Source organism: Callospermophilus lateralis, chromosome 12 (genome assembly GCF_048772815.1).
Source record: "Callospermophilus lateralis isolate mCalLat2 chromosome 12, mCalLat2.hap1, whole genome shotgun sequence".
Classification (NCBI taxonomy): Eukaryota; Metazoa; Chordata; class Mammalia; order Rodentia; family Sciuridae; genus Callospermophilus; species Callospermophilus lateralis.
This window is the reverse complement of record NC_135316.1, coordinates 77,757,445-77,782,145: the sequence shown is the minus strand read 5'-3', so window position 1 is coordinate 77,782,145 and position 24,701 is coordinate 77,757,445. Positions and strand designations below refer to the sequence as shown.

At 33.5% G+C, this 24,701-nt stretch overlaps 1 protein-coding gene across 1 annotated transcript in view; it reads left to right on the top strand.

Moving 5' to 3' along the window:
* Cog6 (component of oligomeric golgi complex 6) overlaps window positions 1-24,701 on the top strand; it is a 73,225-nt gene that overhangs the window by 22,849 nt on the left and 25,675 nt on the right. The window contains exons 9-13 of the mRNA XM_076871996.1: window positions 4,521-4,649; window positions 4,728-4,819; window positions 6,406-6,470; window positions 11,295-11,386; window positions 15,998-16,115. Coding sequence (XP_076728111.1) covers window positions 4,521-4,649; window positions 4,728-4,819; window positions 6,406-6,470; window positions 11,295-11,386; window positions 15,998-16,115 — 496 coding nt within the window. The remainder of the gene's footprint in view (window positions 1-4,520; window positions 4,650-4,727; window positions 4,820-6,405; window positions 6,471-11,294; window positions 11,387-15,997; window positions 16,116-24,701) is intronic.

The window sequence follows — 24,701 nt, the reverse complement described above, 5'->3', positions numbered from 1 at the left end:
AGTGTTAGTTAACATTGTCTGCAGATAAATATTTGTTCATAAGGTTTTGTTCTAAAAGATGCTTCTGTGCCTTTTTGTGTTTCAGACACATAAAAAGGACAGTTGACTTCTCTAGTCAGCATTTTTACAGAATTGTAACTTTTCCATTTCCCAACACATACTGTATATATTAATGGGATTCTCTGTGCTCTTTCCCTATATGCATACAGCATGCAGGGATTGTATCCATTCATCCTTCTTCCAGTCTCCACCCTGCGGCCTCCTTCCCAATCTCTAGTAATCACTGTTCTGCTTTCAGCCTGACTTTTTGTTTGTTTTCAAGTGTGACAAAGAACATACAATACTTGTTTGTTGATGTCTGGCTAATTTCACTTATGATGTCCTCCAGTTCCATCCATTTGGTGCAGATGACAGGATTTTATTCTCTATGGCTGAACAATGCTCCATGTTTGTATACACCATATTTTCTTTATCTGTTCATCTGTTGATTGAATCCATATATTAGCTGTTGTGAATAGTGAAGCAGTAAACACAGACATGTGTGTATCTCGTTTGCATTCTTACCTCATTTCTTTTGAACATCCAGGAGTGGGATAGCTGCATCACATGGTAGTTCTACCTTTAGTTTTTAAGGAACCTCCCTGCTGTTTTCCATAATGGCTCTTATAACTTGTATTCCCACCAGAAGTGTATAAGAGTTCCTTTTCCTCTACATTTTCATAAGCACTTGTTACTTTTCTTTTGCTAATATCCATTCTAACTGGGGTGAGGTAGTACTCACTGTAAGTTATCATTCTTGATCAACACTTGGAAAGAAGCAATTCAATATGAATTCATAAGGTGAAGTTTTGAGTAAGATTTCTTTTTTGGGTGGCGTGTGGGGAGTACCTGGATGGAGCCCAGGGACACTTTCCACTGAGCATTAACTCCAGCCCTTTTTAGTTTTTATTTTAAGATAGGGTCTTACTGAGTTCCTTAGGGCCTTGCTAAGTTGCTGAGGCTGGCCTCAAACTTGTGATCCTCCTGCCACAGCCTCCTGAGCCAGATTTCTTTTTTAATTTGTAGTTGTGAAAATGCTTTCTCGTTTTTTATTATTGATATTTTTGTATATGACAAAATAATGCAATACAATTTATATTAAACATAAAGAGCTTATTTTTTCATATCTCTGGTTGTATACAAAGTATATTTACACCATTTTGGGTCTTCCATACATGTACTTTGGGTAATGATGTTCATCACATTCCACCATCATTTCTAACCCTCTGCCCCCTACCTTCCCCTCTCGCCCCTCTGCCCTATCTAGAGTTCTTCTATTCCTCCCATGCTCCCACTCCCTACCCCACTGTGAATCAGTCTCCTCATGTCAGAGAAAACATTTGACACTTGTTTTTTGGGGATTGGCTAACTTCACTTAGCATTATCTTCTCCAACTCTATCCATTTACCTGCAAATGCCATGATTTTATTCCTTTTGTTGCTGAGTAATATTCCATTGTGTATAATGTCACATATTTTTAGTCCATTCATCTACTGAAGGGCATCTAGGTTGGTTAGATATTGTGAGTTGTGTTGCTGATTCAGATTTCTTAAATAAGCCCTTGAAAGCTTCATTTTCCTTAGCTGTAAAATGAAGATACTAATGGTACATACTTTGCAGGGCTGTTGTGAAGATTAAATTGGTTTATTCACATGAGGTGCTTTAGAATATTGCTTGGCCATAGCATTAAGTTTTAGATATTATTTATTTGGAAGGGAGATGACTAAGAAACTGATAGTTAAGTAGGGATGTATTTAAGGTCTATATGACAAGCAGGGGAAAAGCTTGAAAGATGGAATGGAGAGGCAAATAGAGTGGTAAAGGTTTATCTGGGAAAGACACGTGCCAGGAAATGGACAATGATGGCAAATTTAAAAGACTTTAAGAGACATTAGGGAGTGGAATGGAGAAGTAGTTTTTTTAAGAACATTTACTGGGATATGATGAATGCTTAAAAAGAGAAAATTTGCCTTTTCTTAAGTAATCATCTATCTTCCAAGGCTTAGTTTCATTAAATTTAGGAAAAACTTAATATTTCATGTTAACCACCAGATGGCAGTATTTGAACTTCTTTTAAGTTATGTGTAAAAGCTTCTCTGTACATTGTGTCTCAAATGTGTTATCATGTGCAAGAAAAGTATCAATTATTGAAAATAACCTAACTCAGTGTTTCTTAGGTAGTATATAACTGTAATACTAATGTATTATTTTAATAAATCAAGTACAGAAATTTTTTAAAAAGAAATTTATTATAAATGGAAATGAAAAAATAGATACGTTTTCTTTCTAAACCCTCAGAACATAACTTATTTGAGAATGTAGTAGTTTTTACAAAACTTATTTTTCTTCATTTATCACTTGACTTTTAATCAAAATTTTTCTTTTAATTTGCCTTTTAACCAGAATTTTCTTTTATTTAATGTAGATGAACACAATTTAAAAAATTACACTAGGGACATTTTAGAATGTTTAGACAATTTGAGTGTTTATAACCTTTATAAAGCAACATTTTGAAATTTTGAATTTTATTGGAAGAGAGTCTAATTTTTATCAAAATTTTCCTGTCTTTGAGAAAGATGTTTCCTGGCCACGGATATTTTGAAGGTTCTTCATGGCTCAGTCTGTTTTGCTTAAATTATATTTGTTTTGCAGAAGGATCATAATGTTTATTAATATCCCATATTATATCTGTTAAATTGCAATGTTTACCTGGGTTGCTTATCCCCTCCCATTTAAAATAACCAGTGAATTTATGTGTTTCTGGTATAATTGTCCCCCCCCCATGAACAATCTTGGAACAGAAATCATGTTGTTTTTCTTTACTATGGTAGCATTTTAGGAAAGGAGATTAGTTTTATGTATTTAAAAAATGAAAAGTTGGGCTGGGGTTGTAGCTCAGTGGTAGAGCACTTGCCTCGAATGTGTGGAGCACTGGGTTCGATCCTCAACACCACATAAAAATAAATAAATAAAATAAAGTTGTGTCTCTCTAGAGCTAAAAAAAAAGCAGTTAAAAAGTGAAAGGTGTATGAATTTTTTACTGTAATGGGTAGTCTGATCATAAGTGCCTTATTTCACAGGATCAGATACCTTATTCACATAGATCATATGTGTAACTGAAGAGTAAGAGATCCAAATAGAAGTGTGCATTTTGATTCTCATGTTAAAAAAAAATGGAGGGCGGTCATGTAGTTTAACAGGCCTTGCTTGTAGTGCATTTTCCCTTTCCTAGGCTGGCGTGTCACTGCAGAGAATTTCAAAACTATTTCCTTTTAATTGAAAGCAAAAACACACACAAAGAACCACAGTCTAGTTAATAGTGAACAGTCCTCAAAAAAGGTTTGGATTCCTAAAAATTCTAGTTATTTGCCACTTCACTACACTTTTCTTTTAGTTGAAAATAATACATCTTCCAGCTTTCTCATATTTAACAAAATGTGGAGTTTTCATTAAGTTAGCAACATGCCAAAGAATGCAGAAGGACCTAAGGAATGAGTTCTGCTGGAAATCTTTGGGAAATGTTGGTAACTTTTGTTAAGGTATTATTGGTTAATGAAAAATAATTCTTAATATTTAGACTGGGAGAAAATGTTAGGAATTTAAAAGTCGGGTGTGAAATCTGCTGACTTTAGGTTGATACAAATATTTTTCCTGCATACATTAAAATAAAATTTTTAACTGGGGAATGGGTGTTAGGAATGATAATGATAAGAGCAGAGTCCAGTCAATGAAATGGGTACTCCTGGCAGCTCCAGGCCATCCTCATAAATTGCTCCCCAAATTTTCCTGTCTTCCCCCCTTCACTGTCGAAAAACTTTCCCCCATTTTCAGTTACAATAGGTGACTTCTAAATGTCTGTTAAAATAAGAGATATTTGTTATGTATGCATGATTGGTTAATAAACTTAAGGAACATCTAATCTCTATTTTGTGGAGTTAAAATAAGCTTTTAAAAATGGATGACAATCTGGGGGGCAAATTTTGGTGGTAAGTTGTAATAGTATCATAAGGAGAATTTTTTAATGTAGAAGAAAAAGTTTTAATTTTTGGATTACACAGTCCTAATTATAACCAGCTTCTGAGAATTAGGTATATGATTTCACATAAAACTATAGAACATCATATTTTGGACTGCAAAGAAACCAAAACCTGAAGAGTTCAGGATTCCCACCTTGGCTCGATTTTCTTACTTTTGCTAATCCAGGGCGCTATTCCTTGTTGCCATTGAGGAATAAGGAACTGTTTTAATCCCAGTCCCAGCATTCTTTCTTGGGAGAAGCATTCTTTCTTATACTTTTTAGACTGAATTTTCAACATGCTAAACTTACCTCACAATATTTATTTTTTAATTTAAAACCAATATAACTTGAAAGAATACCCAAAGATGTTTTAACTGTGTTTGCTTATCTTAGAAATTATGTGATTAGCTTGATATAATTTAGGAAAAAAACCCCAACTCTCTCATATAACCTTGTCTTCTAGGTATACCTTAGATGAATTTGGAACAGCCAGGCGAAGTACAGTTGTTCGTGGGTTTATTGATGCTCTTACAAGAGGGGGCCCTGGAGGTACCCCCAGGCCCATTGAAATGCACTCCCACGACCCTTTGAGGTACAGTAATCGACGTCAGTAGAGACATCAGTTGATCTTTTTCCCAAGACATTTTTACTAACATGTAGTTGTCATTAGGTATGTGGGAGATATGTTGGCATGGCTTCATCAAGCTACTGCTTCTGAGAAGGAACACCTGGAAGCCCTCCTGAAGCATGTAACAGCACAAGGTGAGTGCACAATGGGTACTGTATTGCTAATACCAGGCAGAAAGCAGCACTAGGCTCTTGAGGCTCTCTATTTCTGTTCTTGTTGCCCATCTTCTTCACTGAGATAAACACTTCACATCTAGATGGTCTGGTAAACATCCTTATTCCTCATCCTTGCTATGACTACCCCCACCCCATGCTGCTAATAGACTTCCTCCTCATTGCTGTCATCCTGTCATGCACAGTTCAGTTTTGTAGCAGACCCTCTTACCTTCCGCTTCAAGCCTACGCTCTTCTGTTTTGCTCTTAAAACATTTTTGGAGTGTCTGGTGTATTATTTCAGATCCTCACCCTGACACTTTAAAGGTAAAAATTGGTATTAACTTCATTGTATCTGTGAGTAAACAGACTGAGTAACTTGCTTACTGTCATTAAGTTGCTAATTCTTTTATTTCTATCACCAAGCATCTTTTTTCATTCTCATGAAACCATTATAAAGAGGTTTTGTTACGACGTGTACTAAATGTACTTTAAATTTTTGTCTTGGTTTCAAGGGAGAACAATGACTACATTTAATAGCTGCTAATATCTATAGAATTTTAAATCATCTTAGTTGTGACTGCCTTCGAAGGCCTGGTTAGAGTCTGAGGGTTTGGTGTGTAATTGAGAGATGCTCTCTTTGATAGGAAGTGAAGGGAAATATTTCATCTGGTAATACTTGACTGTTCTGTGTGGCTCAGCCGTACATCACTGTGGTTTATCACATGATCTATAAGAGGCCATGTACAAATTGGTGATAATACTTACTTCATAAATTTCAGCTCTTTAATATTAGATGCTATATATATCTTAGATTGGCATATTCTCCATTTTTAAATTTTTAAAAATCTGTTATTATCCAGTTTAAAAAAATGTATTTCTTTAAAAGTGTTTTAGAAAAGTATACATGAGGGGCAATATTAAGAGGTAGAGAAAATAGTAATATATAGTCTACTTATAGTATATATAGTATGTAGTAGGATGTATAAATTAGATGAAATAGGTTATTCTACAGCAGTAACTTAAATCTTCTGAGCCTGTTTCTTTATATGTAAAGATGAAGGTAGTTATAAGTAGTAAATGTCATTACCCAGTACAGTGCCTGATAAATAGTTGGTATTTTAAAAATGTTATTGTCTCTGTGAGATTGCAGTGTTTGTTTTTCATCTTTGTCCTTGTCAGTTTTTGTGCCCTGTGCTGCACCTTGAATAAGGTTTTTGTAGAACAAGTGCTAGCACATCTTCACATCTTCCTTCAGTTGATATGTTTCATGGTCTTTTTTACCATTTCATATAGTTACTCTTTTTTCACAATGAATGTTCATTTTATTTACTTAACAGTCAAAGGAATTAAGAAGACTTTGTGAGACACACATTAGTCATTGACACAATTAGTAATGTTATTAAGACAACTAGTAATGTCCCCAAAGATATCAAACTTAATACAATATTGTTATGGTTATTTTAAATGTCACTAATGCCATTGATCCTGGTATTATTGTTAGCTTTTAGAACTTATGTGAAAAAGTTACATGGAAAAAATTTTTAATTTTGAGTACTTAATTTTAGGTGTTGAAGAAAATATTCAAGAAGTTGTTGGGCATATCACTGAAGGTGTGTGCAGACCTCTAAAGGTAAAATATTTTCTTTTTATATGTTACAAAGTGTCTGGTTAAACAATGCTTTATTCTCATGAGTTTAAAGAAACTGATAATAGCTTGAGCTAAAGCTGTTATTTTGTTAATACATTTACCAAGCTCAAATAAAGTATATTTAAATATAATCATTGTCAGTTTTTTCTCTGAGAAAGAAAATTAAAAATATTCTTAGTTTGCATATATTGACTTATTTTTTTTTTACAGATTACTTCCCATAGTTATTTACATTAATTAGTTGAGAAAAGTGTTTTAAATTAAAATAACTGTTTTTATTCTTAAAGATTTTCTATGAAAATGTTAATTTGTTTTATTACTTCATACACAGTAATCTTTTGTTTATTATAGCAATAAATAATTATTAATCAAAGGTTAAAATAATATTGTATACTATTATCATCATCAATATTATTTACATTAGAGGAACAAAATTTGGAATCAAACTTGGGCAGAATTTTCCATTTTGCCATTTAATCGTATGTTGCTTAACTATTCTGCACCATTATTTTCTAATTATTTTAACCTGAATGTGGGAATAACTGCTGTCAAGGGTCACTGTGAGGACTAAATGAAATAACTGTATACTTCCTAGTGCTAAACTCCTGAGCAGATTTTCTTTTCTTTTATTAGTATTTATGGAATACTTGGTAATTGTTGTCTTTTCTTTGTTGACTGACCTCAATTTAGCATATAGAAGTTGAAATTTGTGAGTTTTGTGGCTTATTTATATCAAGAATTAAGGTTCAAACTAATTTCTTTTATTTCTGAAATTTTTCTTTATATTTTATCTCAGACAAGAAAATCTCAAGACAACACAGCCAAATTTAATTATTACTATAACTTGATCATCTTTGGGTCCAGTTGTGTAACAACTGTAAACAAATAGCAAAGTATTTTATACATGTTTCCCAAATGAACTATGTTTTTCATAGTTTGATTTTCAGACATTTATAGCTCATATAAATGTTGCTTGCTTTGTATACAACAGTTATTAGAAAAGTAAAAAAAAAAAAAGGAAAAATAACAATAACATTTTTTTCCCCTATACTTTTTAGACCTTTTTCTAGTCACTTATGGTTAAGTGAAACTCCTAGTCACTTTGATAAGTAAATTGTACTTTATCTGCCTTGCCTATTTGTCCCTTCCTTACTTATAGTATTATTTCTATTGCAGCTTTTCTTTTTAAAAAAATAATTACATAAAAGATTATAATTCTTTGATATTTCAATGGATCTTATAGTTTCCTGTCAGTCTGATTAAGAAATGTTCTATGTTAAAATTGTTTAACACTCGGGGCTGAGGTTGAAGCTTAGTGGCAGAGCACTTGCCTCGCATATGTGAGGCACTGGGTTCTATCCTCAGCACCACATAAAAATAAATAAACAAAAAATAAAGAAAAAAATTTGTTTAACACTTATTACCTACATAAAAAATTTTATACTCAAGTCTGCCTTTGTTTTAAAATGTACTTAGAAATTCTTATGTCATTTTCCTTAAATGTATATACACAGAAAAGTGTTGATAACAATTATAGGACATTACTGTGACCATCCCTGGCAAATTGTAATGTAAGATACCAAAGGTAAAAAAGAAATACAGTTAACAAATACCTTTTTTATTTGTAAAATGTAAAAAGAATCCTTTTGGTTTCTGAAGTGGCAGAAATCTTAAATCTTTCCATATGCTAGTAATGTTTATTGCATACTGCAGAGAATGCTTTAGAGGTGTTCACAGTTGTTATAGTCAAATGAGCTTGGTAGTGATTTATGTCATGATCCAACAACTCTTGTACCTTCCCTTCCTTTATACACTCACAGAAAATGTTACACTATTGAAGAATTTTCCTCTTATGTGACTTCATTTGGCTATCTGATATCATCTTCAATGATGTAGTTGTTAACTGAGGAAAAAGAAATCTTACTTTAATATTTTCTTTTGCAAGTATAATTCTGAATTTTTTCTTAGAAATTATCTGCTTTTGCATTCCATTAATACAACATTTCTTTCTTCTAGACGAACAACTAATCTTTTCTTAATGACATATGATATTAGATGTTTTGACTGCCTTTCTGTCAATTCAGTCTTTTTTCTTTGTAGGAATGATTTTTTTTAAAGGACAGGGGATATTTTGATTTTGAGACATTGTTTTGCTTTGTTTTCTTTTGTTCGTTCTGAAACCCAACAGGACCTCATGCATACTAGGCAAGCATTTTACCAATGAGCTACATCCGCAGCCCATGGAATTTTGATTTTTTGAAGTATAAAGAAATGGTCTCAGTGGTCATAGATACATTTGAGAATCTTCATTTTTTATTTGCTCTATCCTGTTCAGCCTTTTCTTTGTCCTAATAAAGTAAAATTTCATAGGTTGTAGACTAAATATTTGTAAGCATATGCATTAAGACATGATCTTTATACTTATTTCCTGTTTAAAAAAAAAATCTGTGCCCTAAACTTAAAATTAAATATGGCTCATCAACATCCAACCCATTACTTTTGAAGGTGTATTCACTGCTAAGTTATAGTTAGAAACATCAGAATCCATACACACACACAACCTTTTGTTCTTTAAGCCCATGGGTAAGATGGTCCTTTAATGTAAATGTTCTAGATTCCTGAAAGATGCAGCCCTCATTTGGATTCTATTTCTTTTAATAAAAATTTAATGTATGTAAATTACAGTGGGTTCTATGAAAATGGGTGTTTATGAAGGTAAATGGTATGGAAAGTAGAGCTGAATACTGTACTGCAGGATACACTCATGGTGCCCCCAGGGACTGCTGGAGACCTGGGGACGTTTTCCTACTCTGTGCCTTACCTGTGAGACTGAGGCAAGGGAGGCTTGTCAGTATCCCTTCCTGGCTCCCTTCTCCCCGGGTCCCCAGGAACACTTCTCATGCCTCCTCACTCCTGCTGGCCCTGGAGAAGAGAGCCACTGTTCCTATGTCTTGCCCAGCTTTTCTGCTGTTGGACTGCCTGTTTTGCTACTTTAAATGTCTGCCTGTCCCGTCCTTGCCTTTTCATAGTATAGTTATGATTTTCTGAGTGGTTATTATGTGCTAGAACTGTTACACAAACTTTAGATCTACTTTAAAGTTCTGGTAATGATGTTTGTCCTTCACAGTCATTGCCATTTTAATTTCCAATCAGTCCTTGCTGCTACCACTTCTTGAGTCTCTTTTTATGTTTTTTATTTTTGTTTCTCTGGTCTCTGGTTGTTTTTCCTGATACTTCTGGCTTTTGCTTAATGGTTGGTCTCTTACTAGCTCTCATAAGACATGTTGCTCCTTTCATTGTGGCAGACAAATCAGTCTTGGTGTGTCATTTGTGAATCTCCTGATGCTGCCGCCCGCCTCTGTCGTAGTGTCTGCCTTCACTGGCAGAGGCCCTTTCCCTCAAAGCCTTTGTGGCATGACCCTTCAGGTGGGCATTGCTTTTCCTTCCTCTTTCTTCCTTTCTCCCTCTATTCCCTCTGCGTTTTCTTTCCTCCTTTCCCACCCGTCACTCCTTTCTCTTTGTCTGAAGAGAACTGGAATAAAGAATATTTTCCTGATGCCTCTAAATTCTAGAAGGCAGGTTGCCAGATAATCTCAGATGGTGTTATAAATCTGCTAAGGAAAAACTCTGTCTATAGTTAACAACCTTTATATTTTGCTCTAATAATTATATTTGATATTTAGAAAAAATATCATTTTATTGATGGAAGATATAATTTAAGTTTCCATGAGGCCTAAAAAGAAATCATCAAGTGGAATTACGATTTTTAAATTCAAATGCCATTCATGATTTGCAGTATAGTGTAATTTGCTCTTCTGTTGCCTTATTCCAAAGGATCAATTTTATAAACATATCAGTGTAAAGATAAATTAATTTCTGTAATTCGAGAGGTTTTGTATGGTGTTACGCATACATTTATAAATCTCATTTTATCAGGTTTCATTTGTTGGCATTGTGACATATTCTGAAATCCAATTACAGAGAAACTTCAACTTTCAAAAGGATTTATTAAACATCTGTTGTGTATGTGCTGTTCTACCAGATGCTGCAAAGATGTAAAGGAAGCAGAAAACACAGTGCAGTGTCTGTGTTCATATGTAGAATTAGGAAAGCAAGAAGCTACATTATAAGTAGTAGCTTAAGGGCAGATGCAACATGTAAGTAGACACATATCAATGTGGTTGAGAGTGTGTTCATTAGCAATGAAATACAAGGGAAGAGAAAGATCAGCGAGAGATGGAATTTTAATTAGAGGATAGTCCTCGTAGCTAATGTTGAGCCAGATCTAATTATTGCCCCAGTAGTTTTATAGTTAGGTAAATATGCTGATACTAATTTACAGTTTATCTCCTTTCCTATACTCTGATTAATAGGAACAAACTTGGCACAATAGCTTAAGAAATTCTTTAATTTTGGGAGGAATATTTTGTGACAGAGCATTTATTTTCACCAATGATATGTGTTTTAAGAATATAGCAACTGTTTTTGTGATTTATTGTTGAACTAAATTTATTTTCAAACTGGTAATAAACTTCAGAATGACCCCATTTTATGTGATATTTCTGATGATAATTTCCCTAAGCCAAATTCTGCAGATCACAGATTGTTTTTGTAGAGTATACCTATGTTTAAGATGTTTATCATCTCTTATGACTTACTACTAAGAAAACTACTATTAAGAAGGTATTTTATGATCTCTGAATGAATGAAATTGTTCTTTCAATTTTGATGCTATTCATACCACATCATTAATAAAGAAAAGACATTTTTAAAGAAATGTTTAATTTTTGTTACATATTTTAATAGGTTCGAATTGAACAAGTGATACTTGCTGAACCTGGAGCAGTTTTATTATATAAAATTTCTAATCTCCTCAAATTTTATCATCATACAATCAGGTAAGTGGAATAATGAAATGTGCTTGTTAAATCCCTTGGGATATTTCTTATCAGTTAGAGGACAGTATAAGATATTTTGTTTTCATTGGGTGCTTAAGTGTAACTGGTAGAACCTCCACATGGTCTGATTCCTTATGTGCCTGTTATACCTGCGTATTTACCTTGATGTCATTTCGCTTTCTTTCTTCTTTAAGCAAACCACACATACACAAACACACACAACTTGTATGACGATATAGATCTTCAAAGTATTTATTGAGTTTTCCTATATTAGTAAATAAGGCCATGACAACTGAAGCAACTTTATAGGACATAATGAGTGACATATCCTATTCTGGATGTAAATAACCTAAATTGTTCTTTAGCATTTGGTTTCCTATCAGTGATAAAATAGAGTGATAGTTTTATCTTCTCTACATAAAAGCAACTTTGTCTGATTCTAAAATTTGCACTCATTTTTGCTTTGCATGTCTTTTGGTAGTACACACTTAAGCAGTATTATGTCACTGGAAATCTGCAATGTATGTGGAATTGTTAAAACAGTGTCCTTCTAAGCTATATTTTTTATAGTCTCCATATATTTCCATTAAAAATTATTTAAAATCCAGTATGCCTGTATCAGGATCAGAATTCCAGCTGTTAAAACCCAAGAGGGTTATAACTGTCTGATCCAGAGAGGTTCAGGAATCACTAATTCACAGAACACCACAAAAACTATAGTGATGACTATCTACCTCTTAGAGACTGAGAGTAGCTACTCAAATGTCAATCTAAAAAAAGGGCATCACATCCCATTGGTAGATTTTCAAATAAAATTAAGCCACAGGCTATAGCACTGATCAGAGATAGGATTGGGGTTAATATAACATTTTAGATACAAACTTATTATTAATATTCCTCATACTTTAACAATAAATTAGCTCCAGTTGTAATGAGTTAGACTTCTTAAAATGAGCATGATAAATACTTAGAAAACATAGGAGCAACTAAAAGCAAATAGACATAGTAAGTGGTATGTTATAAAAAAGTTATAAAGTAATTTAAAAAAATTGTTTGGTAATACCCATGATGGTGCTGCATAAAAACCTATTTGAAGGTAATGACAACTTATTTTCTAATGTAGAAAACACTATAAATAAAATCAGTTGGATTTTAAAGATAATAATAGGTTTTTTAGGCTCTGAGAATTATAATTGTTCAATATTTGATCATGGTATGGAGGATCAAAAATCTTTTGATATAGTGTTTTTGAATGTTCCTTTTCTACTTGGTGACACATTCCCTCATTTAGTCAGTTAAAAAGTTGACTGTAAACTTGTTGATTTTCTAGTTGCTAAGGAAATAGCAATGAACAAAACAATTCCTAATCTTACATTCTAACAAGGGAAACATATGATTTTAGATAGTGATAAGAGCCCTGAAGAGAAATATAGCAGGAGAAAGGAAATAGAAATTATAGGAAGTGACTGTATATGAGTAGGTGCATGTTTGTGACATTTCTGAAGCTCTTTCAGTGGAGGTGACAGTTGTGAGTCCTGAATAATGTGGAGAAGTTGGGCATGGAAAGATCTTGGAGAGGGATCTCCTAGGCAGAAGTACACTGTTTCTGAAGCTAGGAAAAGGTTGCACTATGGAGACTCAGAACGGAGACCAGTGGTTGAACTCTATAATGAATTGGAAGGAGTAGGGGAGTCAGAAAGGTAGAGAGAGGCAGGTCATATGGGACTTGTAGACCAGGCTGAAGATCTAGATTTGACTTTGAGTCGTTGAGAAAGATTTGAGAGGATTTTGTGTGACCAGAGCTGAGTAATGAGTAGAGTTACTCTGGAAACTGTGTGGATAATATAATGTAGTGGCATTAAGGGGAAGCAAGGCAGGTATTCAGGAAGCATAGACAATGTGTTAGACAAGAGTGATAGTCTTCAAGGTGGTGATTCTGGAGTCATTTTATGTTACAGCCAGTAGGACATAAATTGTCCAGGTAATGTGAGATGGGAGTAGTCAAGGATGAGTTCTTAGCATTTGGTTTGAATAACAAGGTGGAATGATATTGTTGCTTGTTGTGATGGGAACTGTTGGAGAGGCATAGGCTGATGGAGTGGTGGTGGTAAAGAGTCCAGTTCCGTTTGGGCCAAGTCAAATATGATATACCTGTGAACATAGAGTAGAAGATTTGAGTGAGTGACATAACAGAAATGAGGGCCCACACTATAAATTTGGTAGTCTTCAGCATATAGGTAATATCTGAAACAATAGGACTAGGAAAGATTACTTAAGGAGTGAAAGAGTGAGGAATAAGGCCTAGAACTGAGTCTTCAGGCATGCCAGTGTGTAGACATCAGGAAGAGGAGAAACTCATGAAGAAAAGTGTAGAAGAACTGCCAGTGAATTTGGGGGAATAGCAGGAAACATGCACAGTGTCACCAGTGTACTTCCTGGATGTAGAATCCAGGAAACAAGGAATCTAGCACACTTAGATTCTGTATCCTTTCCTAGAACATTTGCTCTGTTTTTGTGTTTGTTTACTTTCCTTTGCCCTTATCACTGTTTTAGATCCAGTCTATTAAATGGGCTGTACACTTCTGAGAGATATAGCCTAACACATTAAGCAATCCTCTTCCCCTCGTTCCTCCTGACCTCCTTCTTGGAGCACTCCTGTCTTCCAGTCCAGGTGGTTACTCTCCAGGCCTACTGCATGGCTGTCAGGTGGGGTTCATCTTCTTCATCAGCCTGCTTCTTCACCATGTTGGCTGGCCCCAATTCCTTGTTCAGCTCTGAATAGTATTAATGTGCTTATAAAGGTGTAAGCATTAAATATTTATCAGAACCCTATAATCATAAGTGTATTAGGAAAGCTGGGGAAGGTCGTGTTTGGATATGTGGTAGGAAAGAACTGTGTGAAAGAGTTTAACTCTCGTCATCTATATCAGTATATAATACCTAGAACTAAAACAGCAATAGGCAAATAAGCATGTTGGGTAGAAATATGAAGTGAAATATCAGAAGAAATGTCTGTAAGTGTCTGAACCAGTTACTGAACACTAGTGAGTACTCAGTAGCCGGTAAATTCCAGTCCTGAGTAACTGTAAATTACAACCAGTAACTCCAAAACACTGTAAATATATCTTGATATTTCTTCATTTTTTTTCATCAAAGTATCAGTTTCTTTTTGCAATCATTTAATTTATATCCACTATTGCTTAATATACACATTTATTTTGAGGAATAGTCATTTTGATTGTTTGCATAGGCATATGTGGGAATTCTTTATAATCTATTTTAGTGTTTCACTTATAATATTTTTAACTGAAATATTTATTTCTTTTAAAAATACAGGTATTGTGACAGATACCTGTTTAGTAATTGGATTGTATTTTACTGTTTGCTTTAAACATTTTTTAACTGCTAATTTGTATGAACTGTGTAAGAATTTATCCAATTTATTTCAGTTGTAGAATGTATTGAGATATATAGTATACATATTTGCTTTTGTAGTAACTCACATGTAATATATAATTTATCAATAAATTTGCTGTGTTTTTAACTTACTATTTATCATTATTTACAGATGTCATCATATTTATCTTGAGCAATCTGGTTTAGGCATTATATGATTTTATTGTGCCTTTACAAATTATAACTTGCTACCAAATTATAGTATATTTTCACATCAACAAAAAATTTCCCTAAAAACAATTTAAAATTGCTTTTAATATATAAATTAGGAAAATAAAATTCGTATTTGTTTTATATGGATATTTATCTTAGATTCTGGCAAAAATGGAAAACCATTTGGATGGATGTAAGAAATATTTTATAGTAGTAAATTAAGAATTATGGAATGTACTAATGTAATTGAATATTCCAAAATATCAGATTTTTCATAATTAGTCTAAGGGTCCTACTTTTTAAGCAGCCATATTAAAATTGAGAAGCTATAATTTTAGTTGTTATTGATATAGCAGTTGTAATCAAAAGAACTCAGTATTTATACAATTTAATTATTTTATTAGTAGAGCTGTTGATGGAATGCCTTTCTTAGAATTAAAAATAGGCCTTGGATAATCAAGACTCATTTACTCTTATAGAGGAAAAATAGAGGTACAGTTTACACATTGCAGAGGTAGGTTCTAACCTACAGTTGTGCTAAAAGAGATTGTGAAATACTAAAAATAGCGTAGGTTGAGGATCCCTTATCCAGAATGTTTAAGGCCAGAAGAATTTTAAACTTAAAAGTTTTCAGATTTTGAAATATTTACATAGACTTTATCAGTTGAGCATTCCTAATCTGAATATCCTAAATCCAGAGTGCTCTGAAGCAACTTTTGAATATAACATGACACTCAAAAGTTATAGATTTTGGAGCATTTTGGATTTGGGATTTTCAAAATAAATATGCTCAACATATAGTTTGTTTTCAGTTTTCCTTTTTCATCATTAACTAAAAAAACCCATAATTTTATATGAAGCTGGAATAATTTTTTTGATTCATAAATTGTATTCTAAATAAAAACTTTCATTTCAATATAGGTCTTTTTAAAGCATTATACTAAAAAAAAACTGAATTGTTTTAGCTTCTGTGTTGCAATCTGAAATATTGTTTGCTTTTAGTGGCATTGTTGGAAATAGTGCAACTACTTTATTGACTACCATTGAAGAAATGCATTTGCTAAGCAAAAAAATATTCTTCAATAGTTTGAGTCTTCATGCAAGTAAATTAATGGACAAGGTATGTTTGAAAAATGCAGTTCTTAACCTATGTGACTGTGAATTTTTTGCAATTAGAGATGTTTTAATGTCTTTACATTGGTTAATGATCCTCCCCCCCCCAATCTTATTCGATATTCTTTTGAGTTCTTACTTTGAGCACAAAATTCATGTTGAGTGGCTTACTGGATCCAAGTTTATAATCTGTCTTCCTGGAATAGTATAACATTGAGTCATAAGTGGAGATAGAATGTCAAGCCCTAGTTTCACTACCATTTTTTCCATAACCAAAAATGTGTAACTAAAGCAAACTTACTATATTTAGGTAGGAGCCAACACGCCACACAGATTAGAAAACTGGAACTCTTAAAAAACTTTTTTTCAAACAGCTTACATTTTTACCCTCTGATGTTATAACATTGTTCTTATGAACTTTGTGCTCCTTTGGTTTTTATGCTATAATTATTTATAAAAGCAAATAAATTAGGAAAAATACCCCACAAAGGATAAATCAATGACAAAAAACTGAAAGAGTCCTATAAGATGTAATATTTTAATTTGAGCAGGGTATTGTGACAGGGCCTGTGGAATGGGTTCATAATGGTTAACTTTTCTTTATTTTTGTTTTATTATTAGTTTTTTTTTTCAGAGATGTGTCCCAATCACCATGCTGTTGTTTTTTTTTTTATTATTTGTTGAGGACCTTTATTTTTATTTATTTATATTTGGTGCTGATAATCAAACCCAGTGCCTCATACATGCTAGGCAAGCACTCTACCACCGAGCCACAACCCCAGCCCAATGCTGGCTTTTTGATTGTATAACTCTATCCAATAGTCCGATCATATTATTTTTGATTGTATAACTTCATCCAATGGTCTGGTCGTATTAGGCACAGGTTTTATCCTGAAGAATAGTATTATATAGTGTCAAATAGTTAGTATCAGAGAATGTGGTCCATCTTTGTTTTCTTAAGCTCAGAGAAGCCTTAATAGGAGTCTACTTCATGGTAACTGTGCATGACACAAGTTCTTATGGAAAGCAGCAATAATATATGGAACTGAAGTATCTATCTTATATTTTTTTGCTTTGTGTATGTGTTTGCACCAGAAATTTATTAACAGTCAATTCTGGTTATGTTTGTTTATAGGAGTTCTTATGTAAATAAGTTTTTCTGAAATAATTCATATGATACAAACATTGAACATGAAGAGACAAACACTAGCTAATAAGAGTGCAGTGGCCTCTGTTGGCCTTAGGTCATGTCTCCTTTATGGGAGAATGATCAGTGGAATCAGTGATTGCTGTACTCATCACATTTTATGAAACTCCTGTGCTTAGGGTGCTGTGTTAGCACAAAAGAAGGAGTGTGTGGCAATCCATGCATGCTTCTTTTCCAGGAGAGAGGTGCTGAAGGGAACTTTGAAGGACATATAGGATTTTGATGTTAAAGAAGGAGGTAAATAGAGGGTCTTCTAAGTAGAAGAAATAAATAGAATATGCCAGAACACAAGCTACAAGTCACCAATGAACACATTTCTTTTTATTTGTTAAGAAAATCACTTGGAAATTGGTGTGTTGTGTGAGTAGGAGGGAGGCCAGATGGGAGACAGGCATTGAAGGGAGTACTGAAGCCATTTGTGGAAATACATGACCTAAGAGGGATTTGGAAATACCCATGATGGACAGATACTTGAGGGGTGAAGGCAAAATCTTCAAATCTTTATGACTGATTGAATATGGACAAGAGAGAGGAATGGATCTGGAATAATTTCTCTGTTGATCGTAAATCTTTGGAATACAGAAAAGGGGTAAAATTTGGGAGATAAAGTAGAAAAGTTGAATTTGAGGGACCTACCTGTGGAATATCTCTCTGAAATTGGAACTCTGCATTTGGATTTAGAGTTTTGCATGAAAGATGTATTTGAACCCTTAGGTTTAAATGAAGTTACTAGGGATAATTTTTTGTAAGAATAAAGCTACCAGGAATCACAGTTGGGGGAACACTGACATTTAAGAGAGGAAAAAAGTTACCAGTATGATGCTGAGAGAGAATAACCAGAGGAAGGAGGAGGATGAGAGCATCTTATCAGAAGGCCAAGATGGTGGAGCTTCCAGGAGGTAGGCTGGTGGATGACAGGTGCTGCATGAGGAGTTCTAGTCAAGACGAGGCAGCAGGCTTGCTCTATGGCACTGTATAGATGACCAGTGGCTTTGCTGAACAAGATTAGTCTTGTGTAGGGACAGCAGCCAAATTTCAGTAAGTGGAAAAGCACAGGGATAAGTATTTTACTCAAAGCTGCATGAGGGACTCAATGACTGAAAATAAAAATGTGTTTGTCTTCCATATTTAGATATTCAAAAGACAATAATAACACTGTGATAATTAGGAAGGATGAAATGAAATTTCTCTGACAAATTGGAAAAGAGAAAAGCAGAACTATTTAAAAGACCAACAAAATTGATGACCTTCTAGCAAATCTCATTAAGGAAAAACAAATAAAATTTAAAGATTATAACTTTAGAAATCAGAAAATTCACAGAAGTGGATTAAAACTTTGTAGAGCATACCATATGCACTTTTATGCTGAAATAATCTGGAAAACTGTGTGAGAAGAAAAATTTTAAGATGATATAAATTGATTTTAAAATAGTTAAAGATAAGAGGAAACAGGGAGACTGGCTTCTCATCTTGTGCTGCAGCCATGGCCTTTCTCCAAATGATAAACTGGGTAGATGTAAGCCTGCCTTACTGTTACCTCCTCACAGGATCACTGTCCTTCAATTCTTGCTGTCCAGTGTCCAAATAGTTTTTAAAAGTGTATTACTTACTTGTTTGGTATATGAGGGCCATTGCACACGTAAAGGAATTAAAGTTCTGTCTCCATCAGAAAAAAAAATGAAATAAAAAAGGATGGCAAATGTAAATACACCTTGGGAGGGAGGAAAGGCAACTAAAGAATATTCTGCACGGCTGATCTCAGATTGCCAAGATGTTTCATTCCTATCTGTGAGGAGTGGACAGTTTTATACAACACAGAGAAACAGGAGGAGCATTCCAGTTCTTTGATAGTATAACACTGACATTAAAACCTGTTGAAGGTAGTGCAGTAGTGATGACCACAAGTCAGTCACTTTTTCACTTTCCAAAAAATGGGTCATTAGGTCAGACCCATCATTATATTAAGACCAGGTGTGATTTATTCCATAAATAGATAAAACCAGGTGTGATTTATTCCACAAATATAAGAATATATCAGAGTTAGAAAATAAATGTTTTAGGTGATCAAGGATACTATTATATACATGTTTATGTGGGTGTATATATGTATACATATATGTTAAGTGTTTACACATTAAAATATGGTGATTAAAAATAGACTTATTAAATATGTAAAATATGTTAAATTTTATGTCATGATGTTTAATCAAATTGGGGAGAAAAACCTTAGTACATAAGTAATGGAAGAATACTTCTTTAATAATATGAAGATAAATAGAACTAATAGCCTACATAATTAACATAGAAGTTCTAGAGGCATATTCCTATCTAAACGAAGATCAAGAATGCTTGCCAATGCTTTTGGATAATAGCCAAGGTAGATAGACCAGATAAAGGGCTGGGGGTGTGGCTCAATGATAGAGTGCTTACCTAGCACTTAGCCTGGGCCAGACCCAGAGTTCAATTCCCAGTACTTCAGAAAGGCTGGGGTGGGGAAAGAGATCTAAATATTTCAAATGAGGAGACATTAGATTATTGATGAACGTTATGATTGTCCACTGTAAAAACACAGGAGAATCCGCTGGAAAGCTATAGACCCAGAAAACAAATTTTCCTAAATCCTAGATCACAAGGAACTCAGTACTACTTACCTGAATGACTGGGTTCCCTTTTTGAAAGCCCATGTTCCATCATTATCTTACTTTCTCTTTTACCTTTGTCACTTTACCGTGTTCACTTTGCAAAACCATCATGGATGAATTTTTGTATGTATTGTCACCACTAAGCATTGCTTTAAGAAATTATGAAATTATATAGACTGAAGATTGGAAAATTCACTAAGATGAGCAAAGTCCTCTGTGATGTCCAGCAAATGCTGTGTGATTGTAGGCAGCCACTCCTCTTTACCTTACTTTCGACCATCTGGACAAGTCTACATATAGCTTCCTGTCAAATGTACCAAGCTTTGCCAAGACTGGACAGTGGGTATTTTAAAAGATCTTTGCCAATATGGTGAGCAAAAAGTGACATCTCATAGTTTTTCTCACTTGAATTTCTGTGATTCTATAAAGAATGAACATTTTATTTATCTTTTTTGCCTGTGTGTGAGTTGTTGAGTCCTTTGCCATTTTCCTACTGGATTATGTCTTATTCTTAATTTCTGATATTCTTTATACCTTAAGAATATTAACATTTATGTTATAAACGTTTTCTATAAATTATCATTTTCCTTTTAAATTTGCCTGTAGTCTTTTCTGATCAACTTTTAATTTTTCCATGGCAAAATCTTTTTTAAGTTTTTTTCTCCTTACAGTTTTTCCCTTGAAAACATGCCATGTTTGAAAAGTTCTCCACAGGAAATACATTTAGAATTTTGTGTGTGATGAAGTTAGCTTTCATTGGTAAGAAAATTATAGGTTGTTTAACTAATTTGTTTAGATGTATGTTCTTAGGTGTTTCTAAGGTTTTACTCAATATTTTTGATGTTTCTGAAGTTTGCTTTTGTCTATACTAGGAATTTTGTTTACCTTTCCAAAGTGGGTGCCAGTTTGTTTATCTCCCTATCAAATGTTAAATTTCTCTATATTTTATTACTCATAGAAATTAAAATGAAAGTTGCAAGAAAATAGGAAGATACAATGGATAACAAAAGGCAACTTTTAAGGATGGCCTCTTGCATTGAAAACCTTGAACAGTGTAAAAATGTGAAGAAAGCAATTGTAATTTGAATCTGTTAATTACCAGTCACCAATTGCAGCAAATGTGAATTTACAGCAATGAATGGGATCTAATGATTATTGTTGTTTTTGTTGTCATTGCTGTTAATAATTGTAGCCTGAAACGTTTTTCTCAGATATGAATTGGGCTGAATTAAAGGATATTTTCACATTAAATTGGATTGGATTATGGTACTCTTTACAACATCTGTGTTGCCCATAGGTATACACACACAGACACACATAAAACTGTTTCAAATTTCTCTCAAGAATTCGATACTTTATATTAATTATATCTTTTCTCATTCTGCTTCTTGTCAACCATTGCACTTCCTCTAAAATGATTCTAATGATTCTAACCTTATAAAGAGAACAACACACATTGCAGAATGTTTTTCATTAGGAGAGCTCCCACGTGGAAATTTTGGTTAATAGAAATTTAAGTGGATAGTAAAATTGTTAGGAAGAATATATTAAAAAATAATAAAGGTATAATCCGAGAGAAACTTTTTATATGAAAAAAAGAAAATTCAAGGACTTCATTTATTAAAACATGTACCTCTTTTCCTCACAAAACATTTGGAGCACTTGAACATTCATGTGGGTACTCTCTTCCCTACCAGGCTTTCCTGGAACATTTCATGACTATAAGTCTAGGAGAGCAAAAGATAGTGCTGTATCAATTCAAGCCACACAAGATATTTTCTGAAATTCTTCTTACTGTAATAATAATATAATTCTAATTTATAAAGGATATAGTCTGTTATAAATGAAACCCACACTAAATTAATAGAACTGATTTTTGCCCATTCCTCTGAAAACAGCCCTTCATGATCTTTTAAAATAAGTTGTGATTAAATTCCAGGCTATGGTTATTTAGAGTCCCTTTTTACTACTCAAAGCAAAGGATCACCTGAGAACTTATTGTACATGCAAATATCTCAGGCCCCACTCCAACCCTAGTGAGTCGAATATGTATCTTAACAAGATTTCCAGTATATTCGTGTGCTCATTCTAAATGAATAGTTTTAGATTGTTCCTTACAGATTGGTCTGCCAAGAAAAAATAAACAAAAAAGATATTTTTCAATCAAAATGCTTTTAACATTATTTCAAACAGACATTTGTTTGTATTTTTTATCTTGGATAATTTTATTGACTTAAAATTTTTTTAATTCCAGCCGGGTGTGGTGGTACATGCCTATGATCTCAGCAACTTGAGAGGCTGAAGCAGGAGGATTGCAATTAAAAGCCTGCCTCAACAACTTAGCGGGGCCCTAAGTAACATACACCCTTTCTCAAAATAAAAAAAAATAAAAATTGCTGGGGATGTGGCACAATCTGGGTTCAATCCCCAGTACCAAAAACAAACAAACAAAAAATTTTAATTTTGGTGGGCTGGGGTTGTGGCTCAGTGGTAGAGCACTTGCCTTGCACATGTAAGGCACTGAATTCGATCCTCCGCACCACATTAAAAAAATAAATAAGTAAAACAAAGGTATTTAAAAAACTTTAATTTTACTTATTGCCCAAATATGTATGTCACTTATCATGAGCAAAAACAGTCTGTATATAGAATAAGGAAATTAATTTAAAATATAAAGGTGTTTTTTGGTTTATATGTTTTCATTTTTTAAAGCAAAAGCCTGAGAAGATTTTGAAATTACAGAACAGAAAATTGGAAGATCTTAAATAGAATATATTTGAAAGAATAAAATAAAGTTGCAGAGAAATGAAGTCTAGAAAGAGCTTTTGCAGTTTGTATGGTGCAAACTTTTCATTTTTCTCTAGGAAAGTCAAAACACTTATACTCTAAAAAGGATAAAAAGCGCCTAGTCACAAGAAGAATGAGAGCTAGTTTTTCATGTTATATCTCTACACAAAGAAAGTAATATACTGAATATGAAGTTTTCAGTAGACTGAAGAATGTTTTTAAATGTGAAATTTTTTCTTTATACTTCAACTTAATTATTAGGGAAAATGTACATAAAATTATGAGTATGTGTTTCACAAAACTCTTGGGCATTAATTAAGAATTATTAATGATCACTTTGTTTATTAATTTTTGATATTACATGGTGATATAATGTCCAATACAGAAGTCATAGTGTATACTTCACTGAATCTTTATTTATTTTTATTTATTTTTTAAGTAAAGGAACTATTTATAGAGGAACAAATCATTCCTTTTTATTTTTTTTTTAAAGAGAGAGAGAATTTTTTCAATATTTATTGTTTGTTTTAGTTTAGACACAACATCCTTTGTTTGCATGTGGTGCTGAGGATCGAACCTGGGCCGTATGAATGCCAGGCAAGCACGCCACCGCTTGAGCCACATCCCCAGCCCAACACTGAATCTTTATATGTGTGTACTCATTAACCATTATCCCTATCAAGATATTATACCTAACTAGCACCTGAGAAGGCTTTCTCTTGCCCTGACCAGTCAGTGCCTTCCCCAGCGTGTACCACCATCTGACTCTCCCCCCTTTTCCCTGTTTTTTAACTTCATGTAAATAAATTCATACAGTGTATACATTTTTGGCTCTTACAGTTTATTTAATCTTATGTCTGTAAGATCCATTTGCATGTTTAGTAGTTCATTTTTTAATCATTGTGAAGTTCCTTTGTATAGATAGATTATATAAATACAGTGCAATTTGTTTGCCTATTCTATTGTTGATGGGTGTTTGGGTTATTTCTAGTTCTTGGATATTGTAAATAAAGCTGCTGTGAATATTTCTGTACATCTTTTGCTGGGCATAAGTTTTCATTTCTGTTGTTTGTATCCCCAGATATGGAATATATTTGGGTGATAGAACTGATAAATTCTAGTAGGTATTTCTCCTGAAAATATTTTCCTATTACTCTTCCAGGAATGTGTGAAAGTGTTAGTTGCTCCACATCCTCTCTAGTCCTTGATGTTGTTGGTCTTTTTAATTTTAGCCATTGTGGAAAGTATGGGACAGTATTTCACGTGTGTAGTTTGCATTTTTCTGAAGACTAAAGGTGTTGAACAGGTTTTCATGTTTATTGGCTGCTAGATGTAGTCTTTTGAAGTTTGTTGTCCAGTTTTCCATTGGGTTGTCTTCCCCCCCCCACTCTTATGTAATAATTTTCAGTTTTTGAATTGTTTTATCACACCCTTAATGGTGTACTTTGATGAATAGAAGCACTTAATTTTAATCCTTTCCTGTGTACTAATCTTTTGAAATTAATTCATTTTGTGTTCTGTTTAAGAAACCCGGGAATTGAGGGTGTTCTTCTATGTTTTCTTCCAAGGAGCTTCATGAGTTTTAGTAGGTATTTCCACATTTAGGTCTTTGATCCTTCTCAGATTGATTTTTGAATATGAGGTAAGGTAGCAGTGAAGATTTTTTTCAACATGGATATACAGTACACTTGATTCAGTACCATCATAAAGACTGTCTTTTCCCTCTGAATTACAGTGAAAACATGACCATGTGATTGGATTTATTTTATAAATGTTGATTTTATTGGTTTATTTTTCTATCCTTTATACCAGTGCCACATTCTTTAATCACTCTGTAGCTTTGATATCTATTACCATAAATCCTTCAATTTTGTTCTTTTTTTTTTTTTTTTGGTGGTAGTGCATTGGCTATTTTAAGCAAGACAGTTTTAAGTTCTGGGCAATTCCACATGGATTT